General features: G+C 41.7%; 1 protein-coding gene across 1 annotated transcript; it reads right to left on the reverse strand.

Moving 5' to 3' along the window:
• Positions 1 to 776: 776 nt before the first annotated feature.
• LOC129848969 (cytidine monophosphate-N-acetylneuraminic acid hydroxylase-like) lies at positions 777 to 20356 on the reverse strand. The gene is made up of 14 exons (XM_055916052.1): positions 20130 to 20356; positions 19805 to 19896; positions 17063 to 17172; positions 15702 to 15892; positions 13269 to 13349; positions 10640 to 10706; positions 10455 to 10536; positions 9397 to 9534; positions 8973 to 9108; positions 8687 to 8827; positions 8037 to 8211; positions 7005 to 7121; positions 1840 to 1955; positions 777 to 1655 (listed from the first exon to the last, which is right to left on the reverse strand). Exons 1-14 carry the CDS (start codon positions 20333 to 20335, stop codon positions 1514 to 1516), a joined length of 1794 nt encoding a protein of 597 aa, XP_055772027.1. The 5' UTR covers positions 20336 to 20356; the 3' UTR covers positions 777 to 1513.

Here is a 20356-nt window from a genome sequence, read left to right on the forward strand (position 1 = left end):
CTGAATAAGAACAAATCTTTGATATTAATTACTAGTCTGCAGCTAGGAATTCGGTATCATAGAACGCAAAGACCGACAACCGCCGAAACATCTATCCTATAACGACATGAATGAATGTCACTCTGAACTATCCATTCTAATCACGACAGAGAGAGGGGGGACAGACTCTCCAACAGAAACAAACTTTTCAACAGAGATCCCGACGACACACTGAGCGTAAATATATATATTGATTGCAATTGTTCCCGAATGAGTGAGCGTTCATGTGCAAAGGATTAGCATTTCAATTGTTATAATTACCACTCTGTCTAACAAGCCGCCATACCGGTTTAGCCCACTAGGGCACAACCCCTTATCATTTCTTTGTAAACATATCTATTTTGTTTGTGTGATGCATTTCTGTGAATTACTTACTTAGTAAATATATGATTTTAAGACAATTGATGTATGGATGACTCATAGTGAAGACTGGGTGCGTGCAGATAACCAACAATTTACGATGTTTGGAATGAGACTAACGTGAGGTAAAAAGTAATTCATTAATTCGAAGAGTAATTGAACAGATATTAAAATATCTGGAAGTTATATTAGGAAAATTATAACTTTAATCTGAATATTTTCCTTGGTGCCCCGACTTCCTAGTTAATTACAGTTGCATGATTAATCAGTTTAATCGCGTAATAATAATTACAGAGAGTTATTTGATAAATAAGTCTTCAGTTTTAATGATGCCAAAGACACAACATCAGGTACATTGAAATCACACAACAGTTCATAACATTTTAAGTTGACAAATTCTAGTTGAGCCCCAGTGTACAGCAGCTTAATACAGTACATTCATAAATGACTAAGCTGACTTCTCTGACCAGCATCCCATTCACAGCCTTACTAGCCAAAATCTAAAACTGGCTTTACGTTAACCAAACCCTTAACCCTAACATTAACTTAACCCTAACATTAACCCCTAACATTAACCTAACCCTAACATTAACTTAACCCTTAACCCAAACCTATTTTTATTTTTGTTATGAAAAAGGAAAAACTGAATTATGTTCAATTAGTAGGCGTTGGACAAATAGCAAATGCATTGTCAGTACACGTCCAAAATCATATAATCAATAATACACATGATAATCAATGATACAAGGTTTATTCATATTCTACATGTTAGTCATTTAGCAGACGCTCTTATCCAGAGCGGCATAGTAGTTAGTGCATATGTTTTCCTACTGTTTGGTAATGGTCCCCTACATACAGACCTGCCAAGCAACAATAGACGCTATGCTAATAGATTTCACTATTATATGAAAAAACTAATTCGAAAATGAACCCTAAATGAACCAATTCAGAAATTAAATATTGTCAGCCACGTCCCTTTTTCCCTGTTTCAGTAGCACAGGGAGGTTGGTGGTACCTACAGTGACAGGGAGAGCAGGTCTTCTTATTCATTACTATTCATTAATGGATACAGGCACAACGCTTGGTTCTCATCAGACAGTATAGTCTGCTTTTTCTAATACAATGTAGAAGCAGAGCCACTTTCTGTTTGGATTCCCTGGGGTTCAGCAGACCTCTGGTATGATGACACCTGCTGCAGGAACAAGTCCCAGTCTGGCCCAGCGACTGGCAACTCTGTCTGGAAGTGGTTCCAGAACCTGGACAAATAACCAAGACAGGTAAAATATTTGGGGTCCCAACCCACCAGTTGAGAATCGTTGCTCTAATGTACAGTAACGCAATACAATAGACTTCATAACGGTACGAGAGCTTACTGGTAGTGGTAGACGCCTGGGTCTGGTAAGTTAGGAAAGGAGGGAAGGTAAGGAGACGAGGTCTTACCGGTGGTGGTAGACGTCTGGCTCTCTGCTCAGACGGTTCTGGAAGCCGATATACAGGTCGTCCCAAAGAAGGCCATTCTTCACCACGTGCCTCATGACTCCGATCCTGGTCTTGATCTTTACAGAAGAGAAAGTAGTACACCGTCTATCTCTCAGTCCAATCAAGTTACATGAAATGGAAAACCAACGAATGATCCACTTGCAGATAGATGGCGGTCCTTTAAAAGCATGTTGGCATTTAAGCAGGGCAGGACTACAGCATTTTGGGCCCCGGGGCACCTACCACCAGGTAAACAGCTAACTTCTTGCATTTCAACACATTTTGCCATGGGGCAGAGAGAAAAATGGGCTGTTTTATAGTTCAATTTATGCTATTCTACACATTTTTCACATATGACAGAACATTTTGCCATGTTAAATCGAATTTTTTGCTATTCTACACATTTTCTGTTTTATAGCTCATCTCATGCTATTCTACACATTTTGCCCTGTGTGCCAGTTCGGTAATCCGGTCTTACACTTAAGGCAGTAGTGAGAACTGAGCCAGTAACAATTATCTTCAACTGAAAACAGCTTGGCATCAGATTTGCATCTGCCAACCACAACACATTGTGTTGAAGTTCTGCAGTAGCCTGCCATCTCGGTGTGTCTGTGCCTCGTACAGCGTTCACCTCTTATGAGAATGACACGAGTCCAGGGAAATGTTATTCTTATAGCAGATTTGTATCATGGTATGTTTCTGCCCCATAATGTTTGACCCCTAGAAACAGTTGTATTTTGTATTGATCCTTCTCATAAGTGGATTGCAGTGTACAGTGCCTTCAGAAGTATTCACACCCCTTGACTTTTTCCACATTTTGTTGTGTTACAGCCTGAATTACAAATGGATTACATTTAGTTTTTGTGTCACTGATCTACATACAATACCCCATAATGTCAAAGTGGAATTATGTTTTTAGAAATGTTTACAAATTAATTAAAAATAATTAATCAATAAGTATTCAACCCCTTTGTTATTGCAAGCCTAAATAAGTTCAGGAGTAAAAATGTGCTTAACAAGTCACAAGTTGCATTGACTCACTGTATGCAATAATATTATTTAACATTATTATTTTAAATGACGACCCCGTCTCTGTACCCCACACATATAATTAGCTGTAAGTTGCCTCAGTGGAGCAGTGAATTTCAAGCACAGTCAACCACAAAGACCAGGGGACTGGCACCTATTGGTAGATGGGGGGGGGGGGGGGGGGGGGGGGGAGTAGACATTGAATATCTCTTTGAGCATAATGAAGTTATTAATTACACTTTGGATGCTGTATCAATACACACAGTCGTTACAAAGATAGAAGCGCCCTTCTTAAATCAGTTGCTGGAGAGGAAGGAAACCGCTCAGGGATTTCACCATGAGGCTAATTGTGATTTTAGAGAGAAAACTGAGGATGGATAAACAACATTGTAGTTATTCCATAATACTAACTTAAATGACAGAGGAAGAAAAAATTCAACAAGGTACTAAAGTAATACTGCAAGAAATGTGTCAAAGAAATTTACTTTTTGTCCTGAATGCAAAGTGTAATATTTGGAGAAAATGCAACATCACTGAGTACCACTCTTCATATTTTCAAGCATGGTAGTGGCTGCATCATGTTATGGGTATGCTTGTCTTCGTCAAGGACTAGGGAGGATAAAAATAAATGGAATATAGCTAAGCACTGGCTAAATCCTAGAAGAAAACCTGGTTCAGTCTGCTTTCCAACAGACACAGGGAGACAAATTCTCCTTTCAGCAGGACAACCTAAAACAAGATGCCAAATATACACTGGAGTTGCTTACCAAGACGACATTGAATGTTCCTGATTGGCCTGGTTAAAGTTTAAACTTAAATCAGCTTGAAAATCTATGGCATGGCTGTCTAGTAATGATCAACAACCAATTTGACAGAGCTTGACGAATTAAAAAAATAATGGGCAAATATTGTACAATTAAGGTGTGCAAAGCTCTCAGAGTCTAACACGAAACCCAAACCGGCTGCGTGCGTGCGCCAACGTGCACCATCGTGCATACATGTATTTTGTCCCCCCACACCAAATGCGATCACGACACGCAGGTTAATATATCAAAACAAACTCTGAACCAATTATATTAATTTGGGGACAGGTCAAAAAGCATTAAACATTTATGGCAATTTAGCTAGCTAGCTTGCACTTGCTAGCTAATTTGTCCTATTTAGCTAGCTTGCTGTTGTAGCTAATTTGTCCTGGGATATAAACATTGAGATGTTATTTTACCTGAAATGCTCAAGGTCCTCTACTCCACCAATTAATCCACACATAAAACGGTCAACTGAATCGTTTCTAGTCATCTCTCATCCTTCCAGGCTTTTTCTCCTCTTGACTTTATATTGCGATTGGCAACTTTCATAAATTAGGTGCATTACCGCCACTGACCTCGTTCGTCTTCAGTCACATAACCAATGAGGAGATGGCACGTGGGTACCTGCTTCTATAAACCAATGAGGAGATGGGAGAGGCAGGACTTGCACCGCGATCTGCGTCAGAAATAGAACTGACTTCTATTTTAGCCCTTGGCAACGCAGACGCTCGTTGGCGCGTGCGAGCAGTGTGGGTGCAATAATTGAATAATATAGATTTCTAAATATATTTTGCAACACTCGCACACGTGACGCGAGCGGTGTAGTAAACTTGTTACCCATGTACCGTGAAGAAGTATTTGCTCCCTTTCTGATTCTGATCATATTTTTGATTCTGAATGTTATCAGATCTTCAACCAAACCTAATATTAAATAAAAGGAACCTAAGTTTAGAAATAACAAAAAAATGATATTTATTTTATTTATTTAAATAACAAAGTTATGCAACACCTAATTCCTCTGTGTGAAAAAGTAATTGCCACCTTACACTCAATAACTGGTTGTGCCACCTTTAGCTGCAATGACCGCAACCAAATGCTTCCTGTAGTTGTTGATCAGTCTCTCACATTGCTGTGGAGGAATTTTGGCCCACTCTTGCATGCAGAACTGCTTTAACTCAGCAACATTCATGGGTTTTCAAGCATGAACTGCTCGTTTCAAGTCCTGCCGTAACATTTCAATTGGGATTAGGTCTGGACTTTGACTAGGCCATTCAAAAACTTCAAATGTGTTGCTTTTTAGCCACTCTCATGTAGACTCGATTGTGTGTTTTGTATCATTGTCTTGCTGCATGAGCTGTGCTTCAGCTTCAGCTCACCGGCGGATGTCCTGACATTCTACTGTAGAATTCTCTGATACAGAGCAGAATTCATGGTTCTTTCTATTAAGGCAAGTCGTCCAGGTCCTGAGCCAGAAAAACATCCCCAAACCAATACTGAAGGCACTGTACTTATCAAGCACTGCATTTAATCCAGCAACAATTATCTTCAACTGAAATCTGCCAAAAACAACACAGTTATGCATAGCAGATTGCCATATCTTTGTGTCTGTGAACAGCGTTCACCTCATGAGAATGACATGAATCCAGGGAAAAGTTTATTCTTATTTACAATTTTACCAGACACTCTTATCCAGAGCAATTTACAGTAGCAATTAGGGTTACAGTGCATTCGGAAAGTATTCAGACCACTTGACTTTTTCCACATTTTGTTACGTTACAGCCTTATTCTAATATAGATTTTTTTTAAACCTCATCTACACACAATACCCCATAATGACAAAGCAAAAACAGCTTTTTGAAATTTTTGTAAATGTATTGCATTTAAAAATATATATCACATTTACATAAGTATTCAGACCCTTTACTTTATTGAAGCACCTTTGGCAGCGATTACAGCCCTGAGTCTTCTTGGGTATGATACTACAAGCTTGGCACACCTGTATTTGGGGAGTTTCTCCCATTCTTCTCTGCAGATCCTCTCAAGCTCTGTCAGTTTGGATGGGGATCGTAGCTGCACAGCTATTTTCAGGTCTCTCCAGAGATGTTCGATCGGGTTCAAGTCCGGGCTTTGGCTGGGCCTCTCAAGGACATTAAGAGACTTGTCCCAAAGCCAGGTTTCCTCCAGACGTGACGCTTGGCATTCAGGCCAAAGAGTTCAATCTTGGTTTCATCAGACCAGAGAATCTTGTTTGTCATGGTCTGAGAGTCCTTTAGGTGCCTTTTGACATGTGCGTTTTACTGAGGAGTGGCTTCCGTCTGGCCACTTTACCATAAAGGCCTGATTGGTGGAGTTCTGCCAAGATCGTTGTCCTTCTGGAAGGTTCTCCCATCTCCACAGAGGAACTCTGGAGTTCTGTCAGAGTGACTTTCGGGTTCTTGGTCACCTCCCCGACCAAGGCCCTTCTCCCTCGAATCCTCAGTTTAGCCAGGCAGCCAGCTCTAGGAAGAGTCTTGGTGGTTCCAAATGTCTTCAATTTAAGAATGATGGAGGCCACTGTGTTCTAGGAAGACTACAATGGTGCAGATAATTTCTGATACCCTTCTCCAGATCTGTGCCTAAACATAATCCTGTCTCGGAGCTCTATGGACAATTCCTTTGACCCCATGGCTTGGTTTTGGTTTGACATGCACTGTCAACTGTGGAACCTTATATAGACAGGTCTGTGCCTTTCCAAATCATGTCCAATCAATTAAATTTACAACCGGTGGACTCCAGTCAAGTTGTAGAAACATCTCAAGGATGATCAATGGAAACAGGATGCACCTGAGCTCAATTTTGACTCTCATAGCAAAGGGTTTGAATACTTATGTAAAAAAAGTATTTTATAATTTCTTTACATTTGCAAAAATAATCTAGAAACCTATTTTCGCTTTGTCATTATGGGGTATTGTGTAGACTGATGAGGATGTATTTTATTTAACCCATTTTAGAATAAGGCTGTAACATAACAAAATGTGGAAAAAGTCAGGGGTCTGAATACTTTCTGAATGCACTGTAAGTGCCTTGCTCAAGGGAACATCAAAAGATTTTTCACATAGTAAGCTCAGGGATTTCAACCTCAACCTGTCGGTAACTGGCCCAGTGCTCGTAACTGTTAGGCTACCTGCCATCCTTATGACAGATTTGTAACATGCTATGCTCCTGCTCCACAATGTTTGTTTTGATCCCTCTCAAGTGGAGTGCAGTGTACTTAATAATATACAGGTGAGCAGGTGTTGTAGCCATGCTCACCTCCTCATAAGGGTGCTCTCTAGTGGGCCTCTGAGTAGGGAAGGAGAGATCCATGAAGTCCACCAGATAGTTGTAGCCATTGTCTATTGGAATGAAGTCCTCATCTGTCTCAATGAACTTAAATACATATTACAAACAACAGTTAGGCTATGTTTAGTTGGAATTCAAACAATTTGTGTTATTCACTGACCTGCAGTTATGATAAATACCATATAACTAGAATATGAATAACCAGAATAACCAGAATCAATAACCAGAATCTAAAGAATTACCAGAATCTAAAAAGAAAGTAGCATAAGAATGAGAAGAATTGGAAAAGATTTGTTCTAATTTCAACCCTCGAACCCACTAGATTTGGGTTAAGAATTTATTTTTATTTTTCAAATTGATTGAACATGCCTGGCACAATGGAACCAAGGGTCATAGTCCCTAAAGTGTCAACCCTTCCCATCTGGCAATCCAAGCAGCCAAAATCAGCTGCTCCAAGGGCAGTTTCCTGGACATGGATTAAGCCTAGTCCTGGACCCCCCCAAATGTTTTATTCAGGAATAGGCTTAGTCTGTGTCCGTGAGAGCATCCGTACATGTTTTAAACATTCCAGAGATCTACAGAGAGAGAGAGGAAGTGAATGAAAAGGGTCGCGTTCAGTCGGTACAAAACCGAGAAACGTTTTAAAATTGAGATTGTCGATTGATAGATTGTCCAATAATAATTATAAATGTCCTTGTATGTTTTACTGCCTACTGAAAGCGAGTCAGGAGTAACCAGGAGTGTATTCCTAAATTGCAGACTGTTGCAAAAAGTTTGGTCTAAACCGTTTAGTCCAAACGGAAAACATTTCGCAATGAAAATGAGTTTCTATTGGACAAATTCAGGTTTCCGTTTGGTTCCAAGACTAAATGCTAATTGATTTCTGTTGAAAAACGTTTTGCAACAATCAGCGACTAATGAATCCACCCCAGCAGTCAGCTTGTAGATGTGCAGTAGAGCACTAAGAGCTCTGAGGACTTTTATATGGACAACAATATTTACCCGGACAACTAGATTGTAGTTTTTAAACCCTGCCCAGATGTAATAAAATTGGATCCAGCTTTTATGTTTAAATATCTCAGCGGTGATGGCCCTGTTCAGTTCATCCACGTACAAATCAAAGTCCCAACTGTCCTTATAGATGTTTGTCCCGGACGGAGGGTCGGTGATGGCTGTCCTGTGGTTATAGTCAAGTCATACATGATTTAAAGCGCATGTTCCCTGGGTACCAACATTAAAAATGAATGAAATAATGTAGGAAAAACAGAATGTAGAAAGAGAACATAATGGTAGATAATGTAGGGAAGTGGGGTAATAATGGCAGACAATGTAGGAAAGTGATGTAATAGTGGTAAACAATGTAGGGTTGTGAGGTAATAATGGCAGACAATGTAGGGAAGTGAGGTAATAATGGTAGACAATATAAGGAAGTGATGCAAGAATGGTAGACAATGTAGGGAAGTGATGTAATAATGGTAAACAATGTAGGGAAGTGATGTAATAATGGTAAACAATGTAGGGAAGTGAGGTAATAATGGTATTGACAACAGAGGGAAACATCAACCACCAAAATGTGATTATTTCTATGGAGTATGGACTGATATGACAGACATGGACACACACACAGTTTGCTGATTGATGAGCAATCCTACCGGCTGGGGCTCATCAGAGCCAGGGCCAGATCGAGCACAGCGCCTGGCTTTGGTGTCCATGTTGTTATGCCTGGAGCGCTCTTCTTGATCAGGGCATTGAGCTCATCTGCGTTGTTTTTCGTGTTAGTTTCCTTAATGTACCTGTCAGTTAACTTATGTCAGTTGTCAATGTCAAATTGGGATGCAACTTATATTGAGTGAATGAAATTGAAGCAATAAGAGGAGTCAAAACCGAACCTGAACTAGAACGGAACTTGTACACAAAAGAGTAAACATTTTGTGATACCTGTCTGAGGGATGTGCTTCCACAAAGTAACCGGCAAACGGGCAGTAGATCTTGGGCTGCAAGGACTTTACCAGCTGGGCCTTGTAGTTCATGAGCTTCTTCCTTTCATTCTTGATGAAATCGGCTTTCCAGCTCTCTGCAGGGAGAAACCGACACTAGTCAATGACTGAATTTCAGTTGTGTTTCCTTGATTCCTCGCTTCCTCTCCCCTTGCCTCCTCCTCAAAATGCATTGGAGGAGAACATCCGAGGGAAGGAACCTCAGATCTGTTCCGATGTGCTTTGAGGAGGAGATAAGGAGAGAGGAAATACAATTGAGATCCACTCCATGTGCAGGCAATAGCAAGGAAAACCCAAGGGAGCAATTCATTTCTCTGTTATTTGTCTGGCTGTACACTTGGACGCTGTATACCTGCCCACCTCACCTGTGTATTTTCCTCCACTGAAGGTCATGGGGAAGCCAGACGCCCCCCCAGCAAAGTCGCTCATCATCAGATCTACATTGTGAGGCAGTCGGCCGTAGTTTGGCCTGGTGCAGTCCACCGTGTTGAGGATCATATGACCTGGGTGGGAGAACCAGGATCAGATGCACCCGTCAAACAAGATAAGGTTGAGATAAGGCTTTGAGGTGCATTGTATGCCTACCAGGTGGCACTGGCAGATACTTTTAATACTGAACTGACAATGACCTGAATCAGACAGGATGTGCACGTTCAATAAAGTAATGAGGCTTAATTATCCTGATGGAACCCATCTTTATATGGATGTATAATCTGCAGGTGGAAAAAGTGTGATAAAGTCAGAATGTGTGACCTGCCTGTGCTTGTACACTGACTGTACAAAACATTAGGAACACATGCTCTTTCCGTGAAATAGACTGACCAGGTGAATCCAGGTGAAGGGTAGGATCACTTATTGATATCACTTGTTAAATCCACTCCAATCAGTGTAGATGAAGGGGAGGAGACAGGTTAAAGAAGGATTTTTAACCCTTGAGACATGGATTGTGTATGCGTGTCATTCAGAGGGTGAATGGGCAAGACAAAATATTTAAGTGTCTTTGAACGGGGTATGGTAGTAGGTACCAGGTGCACCGGTTTGAGTGTGTCATGAACTGCAGCGCTGCTGAGTTTTTCATGCTCAACAGTTTCCCGTGTGTATCAAGAATGGTTCACCCAAAAGAAATCCATCCAACTTGACACAACTGTGGGAAGCATTGGAGTCAACATGGGCCAGCATCACTGTGGAACGCTTTCGATACCTTGTAGAGTCCATGCCAATAGAGTCCAATTGAGGTTGTTCTGATGGCAAAGGGGGGGTGCAACTCAATATTAGGAAGGTGTTCCTAATGTTTCGTACACTCGGTGTATATACCACTTAGCAGACCCTTTTATGAAAAGTGACTTCCTGTGACTGCAGGAATTGAACCCAGGACTCTGGTGAAGCTAGCACCATGTGCTCTTACAAAGGACATGATGACTACCTTTATATTCAACAATGATACAGGTGTCCATTTCGGGGTGCACTTCATCCTTCAGAATCATGAATCTGAGGTGCTCATCAATCTGACGGAGATAACAACAGGAGAAGGGCATTAAAGAAGAGCCTTTTGACAGAGGTTCCTGTACCATATAAACTGTTCATTGAAAGTGAGCTGTTAATGCTTACGTTTTGCCAAATGCCAAAGGGAACTACGTTGATATTTGTCAGCTGCACCTGCCTTTTCTCCAGCATCCTGTGACATGATTCAAATGAGGACAGCATAAACCCACTAAGGTGACACCCTCATTTGTTTTATGGTTGTAAAACCTCGTTAATGTGTGACATATACAGTTGAAGTCGGAAGTTTACATACACTTTAGCCAAATACATTTAAACTCAGTTTTTCACAATTCCTGACATTTAATCCCAGTAGAAATTCCCTGTCTTAGGTCAGTTAGGATCACCACTTTATTTTAAGAATGTGAAATGTCAGAATAATAGTAGAGAGAATGATTTATTTCAGCTTTTATTTCTTTCGTCACATTCCCAGTGGGTCAGATGTTTACATACCAAATACTAATTGAGTGTAACACTGCCTTTAAATTGTTTAACTTGGGTCTGTCATGATCGTTGTCTAAATAAGTGGACCAAGGCGCAGCGTGAGTAGAATTCCACATTTGATTTAATCGTGAAACCTCCAAAAAAACAAAAAAGATATAACGAACGTGAATTGTGTAGCTCACAATGGCACTCAAACACAACAAAACAATATCCCACAACGCAGGTGGGAAAAGGGACAAACTAAGTATGATCCCCAATTAGAGGCAACGATCTTCAGCTGCCTCCAATTGGGAACCATACTCACACACCAACATAGAACTATAATAAATAGAAAACAAAAATAGTTACGCTCTGACCTATTACACCACAGAGAACCACGAAGGCTCTCTATTGTCAGGGTGTGACAGGGTCAAACATTTCGGGTAGCCTTCCACAAGCTTCCCACTGCAACGGCTTTCCTCCTCCTCTTCATCAGAAGAGGAGGAGCAGGGATCGAACCAAAATGCAGCTGAGTTTGTAGACATGATTTATTAAAGAAAAAAACACGAAAACACGAACTTGACTAATAAACTAACAAAACAAATAAACGGTGTAGACAGATCTGAATGACGGACTCACATAACACACGAGAACGCACAAACAGGGAAAAAAGCCTACACATAAATGACACTGAACAAACAAACCGAAACCAGTCCCGTGTGGCGTAGCGACATACACAAACACAGGAGACAATCACCCACAACGAACACTGTGAAAACACCTACCTAAATATGACTCTTAATTAGAGGAACGCCAAACACCTGCCTCTAATTAAGAGCCATACCAGGCAACCCATAAACCAACATAGAAACAGAAAACATAGAATGCCCACCCAAACTCACGTCCTGACCAACTAACACATATAACAAACTAACAGAAATAGGTCAGGAACGTGACACCCACAATAAGTTGGGTGAATTTTGGCCCATTCCTCCTGACAGAGCTGGTGTAACTGAGTCAGGTTTGTAGGCCTCCTTGCTCGCACACACCTTTTCAGTTCTGCCCACACATTTTCTATAGGATTGAGGTTAGGCCTTTGTGATGGCCACTCCAATAACTTGACATTGTTGTCCTTAAGCCATTTTGCCAAAACTTTGGAAGAATGCTTGGGGTCATTGTCCATTTGGAAGACCGATTTGCGACCAAGCTTTAACATCCTGACTGATGTCTTCAGATGTTGCTTCAATATAATGTCCCTTTCTCATGATGCCATCTATTTTGTAAAGTGCACCAGTCCGTCCTGCAGCAAAGCACCCCCCCCCCACCCGCACAACATGATGCTGCCACCCCCATGCATCACGGTTGGGATGGTGTTCTTCGGCTTGCACGCCACCCCCTTTTTCCTCCAAAAATATCGATGGTCATTATGGCCAAACAGTTCTATTTTTGTTCAATCAGATCAGAGGACATTTCTACAAAAAGTACGATCTTTGTCCCCATGCGCAGTTGAAACCGTAGTCTGGCTTTTTTAGGGCGGTTTTGGAGCAGTGACTTCTTCCTTGCTGAGCGGCCTTTCAGGTTATGTCGATATAGGACGCGTTTTACTGTGGATATAGATACTTTTGTACCTGTTTCCTCCAGCATCTTCACAAGGTCCTTTGCTGTTGTTCTGGGATTGAGACAGAACGCTTCTCCTTCCTGAGCGGTATGACGGCTGCGTGGTTCCATGGTGTTTATACTTGTGTACTATTGTTTGTACAGATGAACATGGTACCTGCAGGCGTTTGGAAATTGCTCCCAAGGATGAACCTGACTTGAGATCTACAATTTTTTTCTGAGGTCTTGGCTGATTTCTTTAGATTTTCCCATGATGTCAAGCAAAGAGGCACTGAGTTTGAAGGTAGGCCTTGAAACACATCCACAGGTACACCTCCAATTGACTCAAATGATGTCAATTAGCCTATCAGAAGCTTCTAAAGCCATGACATCATTTTCTGGAATTTTCCAAGCTGTTTAAAGGCACAGTCAACTTAGTGTATGTAAACTTCTGACCCACTGGAATTGTGATACAGTGATTTATAAGTGAAATAATCTGTCTGTAAACTATTGTTGGAAAAATTACTTGTGTCATGCACAAAGTAGATGTCCTAACCGACTTGCAAAAACTATAGTTTGTTAACAAGATATTTGTGGAGTGGTTGAAAAACAAGTTTTAATGACTCCAACCGAAGTGTATGTAAACTTCCGACTTCAACTGTATGTAGAGAACCCTTACCAGAACACAGGCCTTGATGTGTCGCCTACATAAATAGGAACATCGGGTCTCGTCGCAGAGAGTGATTTCAAGGTTGGGTAGCTGAAAATACATTTTTCAGGAATTTCTGTGTGCTCATCCTCATAAGGAAAATTGGAATCAACATATCTGCTTACTTCCAGAATTGAAATTAGGGTCCCACTTTAAACTAAGTACAATTTATAAAGGCTCAATATAGCTTACATAAATGCTTCACATATCATCTATAAACCTATCTCATACTCTATAAATGGTGTATAAACATACATAGTTTATACACCATTTATACACCACCCTTTACACACCATTTATAGAATATGACACATGCTTATAGATTATCTGTGAAGTATTTGTGTAGTGCTTCAGAAACTTCATGCATGCTATAAAACGCCTTTATACTTCGTTTAAAGTGGGAACGGAATTATAAATACATTGAAATCAGTCGTGGCTGGTGGGTGGAGATTGCGGAGGACGGGCTCATTGTAATGGTTGGAATAGTATGTGTTTGATACGTTCAATCCATTCCCTTCCAGTTTCACTGAGCCCATCCTCCCATATCAATCCATTTCATTCTACCATACTCCATACAGGCACCATCTCTACATACCTGTACCATACTCCATACAGGTACCATCTCTACATATCTGTACCATACTCCATACAGGCACCATCTCTACATATCTGTACCATACTCCATACAGGCACCATCTCTACATACCTGTACCATACTCAATATAGGCACCATCTCTACATACCTGTACCATACTCCATACAGGCACCATCTCTACATACCTGTTCCATACTCCATACAGGCACCATCCTTACATACCTGTACCATACTCCATACAGGCACCATCTCTACATACCTGTACTATACTCCATACAGGCACCATCTCTACATACCTGTACCATACTCCATACAGGCACCATCTCTACATACCTGTACCATACTCCATACAGGCACCATCTCTACATACCTGTACCATACTCCATACAGGCACCATCTCTACATACCTGTACCATACAGGCACCATCTCTACATACCTGTACCATACTCCATACAGGCACCATCTCTACATACCTGTACCATACTCCATACAGGCACCATCTCTACATACCTGTACCATACAGGCACCATCTCTACATACCTGTACCATACTCCATACAGGCACCATCTCTACATACCTGTACCATACTCCATACAGGCACCATCTCTACATACCTGTACCATACTCCATACCGGTACCATCTCTACATACCTGTACCATACTCCATACAGGCACCATCTCTACATACCTGTACCATACTCCATACAGGCACCATCTCTACATACCTGTACCATACTCCATACAGGCACCATCTCTACATACCGGTACCATACTCCATACAGGCACCATCTCTACATACCTGTACCATACTCCATACAGGCACCATCTCTACATACCTGTACCATACTCCATACCGGTACCATCTCTACATACCTGTACCATACTCCATACAGGCACCATCTCTACATACCTGTACCATACTCCATACCGGTACCATCTCTACATACCTGTACCATACTCCATACCGGTACCATCTCTACATACCTGTACCATACTCCGTACAGGTACCATCTCTACATACCTGTACCATACTCCATACAGGCACCATCTCTACATACCTGTACCATACTCCATACAGGCACCATCTCTACATACCTGTACCATACAGGCACCATCTCTACATACCTGTACCATACTCCATACAGGCACCATCTCTACATACCTGTACCATACAGGCACCATCTCTACATACCTGTACCATACTCCATACAGGCACCATCTCTACATACCTGTACCATACTCCGTACAGGTACCATCTCTACATATCTGTACCATACTCCATACAGGCACCATCTCTACATACCTGTACCATACAGGCACCATCTCTACATACCTGTACCATACTCCATACAGGTACCATCTCTACATACCTGTACCATACTACGTACAGGTACCATCTCTACATATCTGTACCATACTCCATACCGGTACCATCTCTACATACCTGTACCATACTCCGTACAGGTACCATCTCTACATATCTGTACCATACTCCATACAGGCACCATCTCTACATACCGGTACCATACAGGCACCATCTCTACATACCTGTACCATACTCCATACAGGTACCATCTCTACATACCTGTACCATACTACGTACAGGTACCATCTCTACATACCTCTACCATACTACGTACAGGCACCATCTCTACATATCTCTACCATACTCCATACAGGTACCATCTCTACATACCTCTACCATACTCCAAAAAGGCACCATCTCTACATACCTCTACCATACTCCAAAAAGGCACCATCTCTACATACCGGTACCATACTCCATACAGGCACCATCTCTACATACCTGAGGTGGTCGGAGTGCATGTGGCTGATGTAGATGAGGTCGGCCATGCACAGCCTCTCCATGGAGTCAGCAGGGGGCTCGTGGAGCAGCCACCAGCCCCTGGCGAATGCCGGACCCGTCAGCCAGGGGTCGAATATCATCTTCTTCCCCCCTAGCTGGAGCTCCATGCATGCATGGGTGAGGTAGGTCACCTGGAGGAACATGAAGGTCGAGTTTGGAGCGGAGAATCTTGTCGCCCGACGTGCTATCTTTTTAGATTTGCGTGCGGCGCGTTTGACCATCAATCACATTGATATAAATAGCCTGTCGGCCATATGGGGAAACACTCAGAGGTGTCGGAGTTGGGACTGTCGTTTCTGTGTCTCTGGAATTTATATGAACACATAGGAGAGATGGTCAAAAGTCATCTGTGACCAACTGTCACTCAGAGTCCCAGCAATGTGTCCTGCACTGTTGTTGGGCATGGCTATGATCGGAGGTCTATCCCGATACGTCATCTAGAATCTTAGATGGCGGTTGGTGATAGCTTTCAACCTTTGCCCATCTCCCTTATGTGTCCCAGGCTTAAGTTTGTCACTGCAGCCTTTCAGGTGAGAACACAGCATCAGATCTCACATTATAAAGTTTGGCACTGCAGCCTTTCAGGTGAGAACACAGCCTCAGATCTCACATTATAAAGCTTGGCACTGCAGCCTTTCAGGTGAGAACACAGCCTCAGATCTCACATTATAAAGCTTGGCACTGCAGCCTTTCAGGTGAGAACACAGCCTCAGATCTCACATTATAAAGCTTGGCACTGCAGTCTTCAGGTGAGAACACAGCCTCAGATCTCACATTATAAAGTTTGTCACTGCAGCCTTTCAGGTGAGAACACAGCCTCAGATCTCACATTATAAAGCTTGGCACTGCAGCCTTTCAGGTGAGAACACAGCCTCAGATCTCACATTATAAAAGTGGTGATGAGATCAAAGATGACTCAAAGATTTTGTAGACACACAACTCCCGGTTATCATTTTAAGGCTAATATTTTATTCACTCCGGGTAATTACTAACTTGCCTTGGATCATAGCTAGTGTTTGTGTTCTTGTCACAAACTTGTGACTAAACAACATGGGAATGTGTTCCAGATCAGTTTCAACCAGCCTGGTGAAGACATCTTTTTCATGACGAGACCAAGATTACAACCAGATCAAGACATATTTTTCTGACCTTAACAAAACGTATTTATACAACCAGTATACATCCTGACCATGACGTCATGTAAGATGTCATAATGTAATTGCAACCAGTTTTTCCCACTGGGAAATGCCTCAGATCTGTCCAGCCGTGGGTGTGTGGTGTGTGTGACGCGCTTTACTCACAGTCACCTCTCCCTCCTGCAGTTCTTGTGGATCCTGGGGGTCTGCCAACCAGGGGTCCCAAACGATCACCTCCACGAGCTGAAGACCACCCTCAACCGTCATCATAACGTCTGAGTTAGCAAAATCAAGCCAAAGTCAAAACTCTTCTGATTAATAATCTAATTAATTACTTTTATTTTATTATCTTAAGTTGAAGTCGGAAGTTTACATACACCTTAGCCAAATTAATTTAAACTCAGTTTTTCACAATTCCTGACATTTAATCCCAGTAAAAATTCCCTGTTTTAGGTCAGTTAGGATCACCACTTTATTATAAGAATGTGAAATTTCACAATAATAGTAGAGAGAATGATTTATTTCAGCTTTTATTTCTTTCATCACATTCCCAGTGGGTCAGAAGTTTACATACACTCAATTAGTATTTGGTAGCATTGACTTTAAATTGTTTAACTTGGGTCAAATGTTTTGGGATAGCATTCCACAAGCTTCCCACAATAAGTTGGGTGAATTTTGGCCCATTTCTCCTGACACAGCTGGTGTAACTGAGTCAGATTGTCACGACTTCTGATGAAGTCGTTGCCTCTCCTTGTTCAGGCGGTGTTCGGTGGTCGACGTCACCGGTATTCTAGCCATCATCGATCCATTTTTCATTTTCCATTGCTTTTGTCTTGTCTTCCCACACACCTGTTTTCAATCCCATCCATTACCTCTTGTGTATTTAACCCTCTGTTTCCCCTCATGTCTTTGTCAGGGATTGTTTTATGTCAACTGTTGTTTATTGGTGTATAGGTACGCGACGGGTCTTCGTACCCATCTTTATTTTATGTATGTACATTTTCGTGTTTGGAGCATTGTTAAGTGGACGTTTATTAAAAGTCTCCATTTACACTCAGTTTACCTCTCCTGCGCCTGACTTCCCTGACACCTATACACACGGCTTTGACACAGATTTGTAGGCCTCCTTGCTCGCACACGCTTTTTCAGTTCTGCCCACACATTTTCTATAGGATTGAGGTCAGGGCTTTGTGATGGCCACTCCAATACCTTGACATTGTTGTCCTTAAGCCATTTTGCCACAACTTTGGAAGTATGCTTGGGGTCATTTGTCCATTTGGAAGAACCATTTGTGACCAAGCTTTAACTTCCTGACTGATGTCTTGAGATGTTGCTTCAATATATCCACATAATTTTCTCTCCTCATGATGTCATCTATTTGTGAAGTGCACCAGTCCCTCCTGCAGCAAAGCACCCCCACAACATGATGCTGCCACCCCCGTGCTTCACAGTTGGGATGGTGTTCTTCGGCTTGCAAGCCTCCCCCTTTTTCCTCCAAACATAACGATGGTCATTATTGTCAAACAGTTCTATTATTGTTTCATCAGACCAGAGTACATTTCTCCAAAAAGTACGATCTTTGTCCCCATGTGCAGTTGCAAACCGTAGTCTGGCTTTTTTATGGCGGTTTTGGAGCAGTGGCTTCTTCCTTGCTGAGCGGCCTTTCAGGTTATGTTGATATAGGACTCGTTTTACTGTGGATATAGATAATTTTCCTGAGCAGTATGACGGCTGCGTGGTCCATTGGGGTTTACACTTGCGTACTATTGTTTGTACAGATGAACGCGGTACCTTCAGGCGTTTGGAAATTGCACCCAAGGATTAACCTGACTTGTGGAGGTCTACACATTTTTTTTGGAGGTCTTGGCTGATTTCTTTAGATTTTCCCATGATGTCAAGCAACAAGGCACTGAGTTTGAAGGTAGGCCTTGAAACACATCCACAGATGCACCTCCAATTGACTCAAATGATGTCAATTAGCCTATCAGAAGCTTCTAAAGCCATGACATCATTTTCTGGAATTTTCCAAGCTGTTTAAAGGCACAGTCAACTTAGTGTATGTAAACTTCTGACCCACTGGAATTGTCATGCAGTGAATTATAAGTGAAATAATCTGTCTGTAAATAATTGTTGGAAAGATTACTTGTGTCATGCACAAAGTAGATAACCTAATTGACTTGCCAAAACTATAGTTTGTTAACAAGAAATGTGTGGATGGTTGAAAAACAAGTTCTAGTTACTCCAACCTAAGTGTATGTAAACTTCTGACTTCAACTGTACATATAGACATATTAAACATCGGACTTATTATTTACATTGTGTTCCTCATGTCATTTAGAAGCCCGAAGGAATGGACAGCTGGAGCTGGGCACTCAACCAACAGGACGCTGAACAGCTTCTACCTCCACATCATAAGACTGCTAAATAGTTAGTTAGCCAATAGCTACCTGGACTATCTGCATTGACCCTTTTTGGACGAACTCTTTTGACTCATCACATACGCTGCTGTTACTGTTTATTATCTATCCTGTTGCCTAGTCACTTTATCTCACCTATATGAACATATCTACCTCAATTACCTCGTACCCCTGCACATGGACTCAGTACTGGTACCCCGTCTATATAACCAAGTTATCGTTACTCATTGAGGATTTATTCCTCCTGTTGTTATCTTTCTATAATGTCTCTTTTTCTCTGTATTGCTGGGAAGGCCAGTAAGTAAGCATTTCACTGTTAGTCTACATCTGCTGTTTACAAAGCATGTGACGTAACATTTGATTTGATGATCAGGTTCACACAATGTCTACAAATATACAGAAGTTGTCAGAGAACACAAAAGATTAGACATACCTAATTCAAAAGCCATTCAATAACCTTTCAGTTTGAGAAAATGGCAGCTCAACTTACCCAGCTCATCCTGTGTGAAGCTGTCGGGAGGGTTCACATACTGCATAGTTGAGACGTTCAGCTTCCAGTAGTGTTTTGTACATCGGACCGTCCTGTATCAGAAAAACCTTTCAGTCCCATTGAATAGATATGCTATATCTAAGCCTCGGTATTAAAGAGGATGTTCAGGATTTTATCACTTGATGTTAGATGGTTCCTCAGCCTGAATGTAGTCTATGGGCCAGGAGAAACTGTAATCCATGGTTCGGTATTCTCTAAACAGCCGCTACAAACTCCAGCTATCTTTAGTTGTAGAGTCCTGAACTTCCCCTTTAAGTCTACTTACCTTCCATCTAAGTCCTCTATGTCTTTGATGAACAGGCCTCCTTGGTGTTTGCATTGGTTCTTGCAGGCCTTCAGCTCTCCATTTTCTTTGTATATGATGTAGCACTTGCCATCATCTGGGCTCCTCTTAAAGTTGATGCCATCTTTGAGTGAGAACACCGCCTCAGAGTCCAGGGACAGAACTGTCTTTGAAGACTGGGCTGTCATTTGACTGGTGGAATTGAAGTG

The sequence above is a fragment of the Salvelinus fontinalis genome, unplaced genomic scaffold (genome assembly GCF_029448725.1).
Source record: "Salvelinus fontinalis isolate EN_2023a unplaced genomic scaffold, ASM2944872v1 scaffold_1301, whole genome shotgun sequence".
NCBI lineage: Eukaryota > Metazoa > Chordata > Actinopteri > Salmoniformes > Salmonidae > Salvelinus > Salvelinus fontinalis.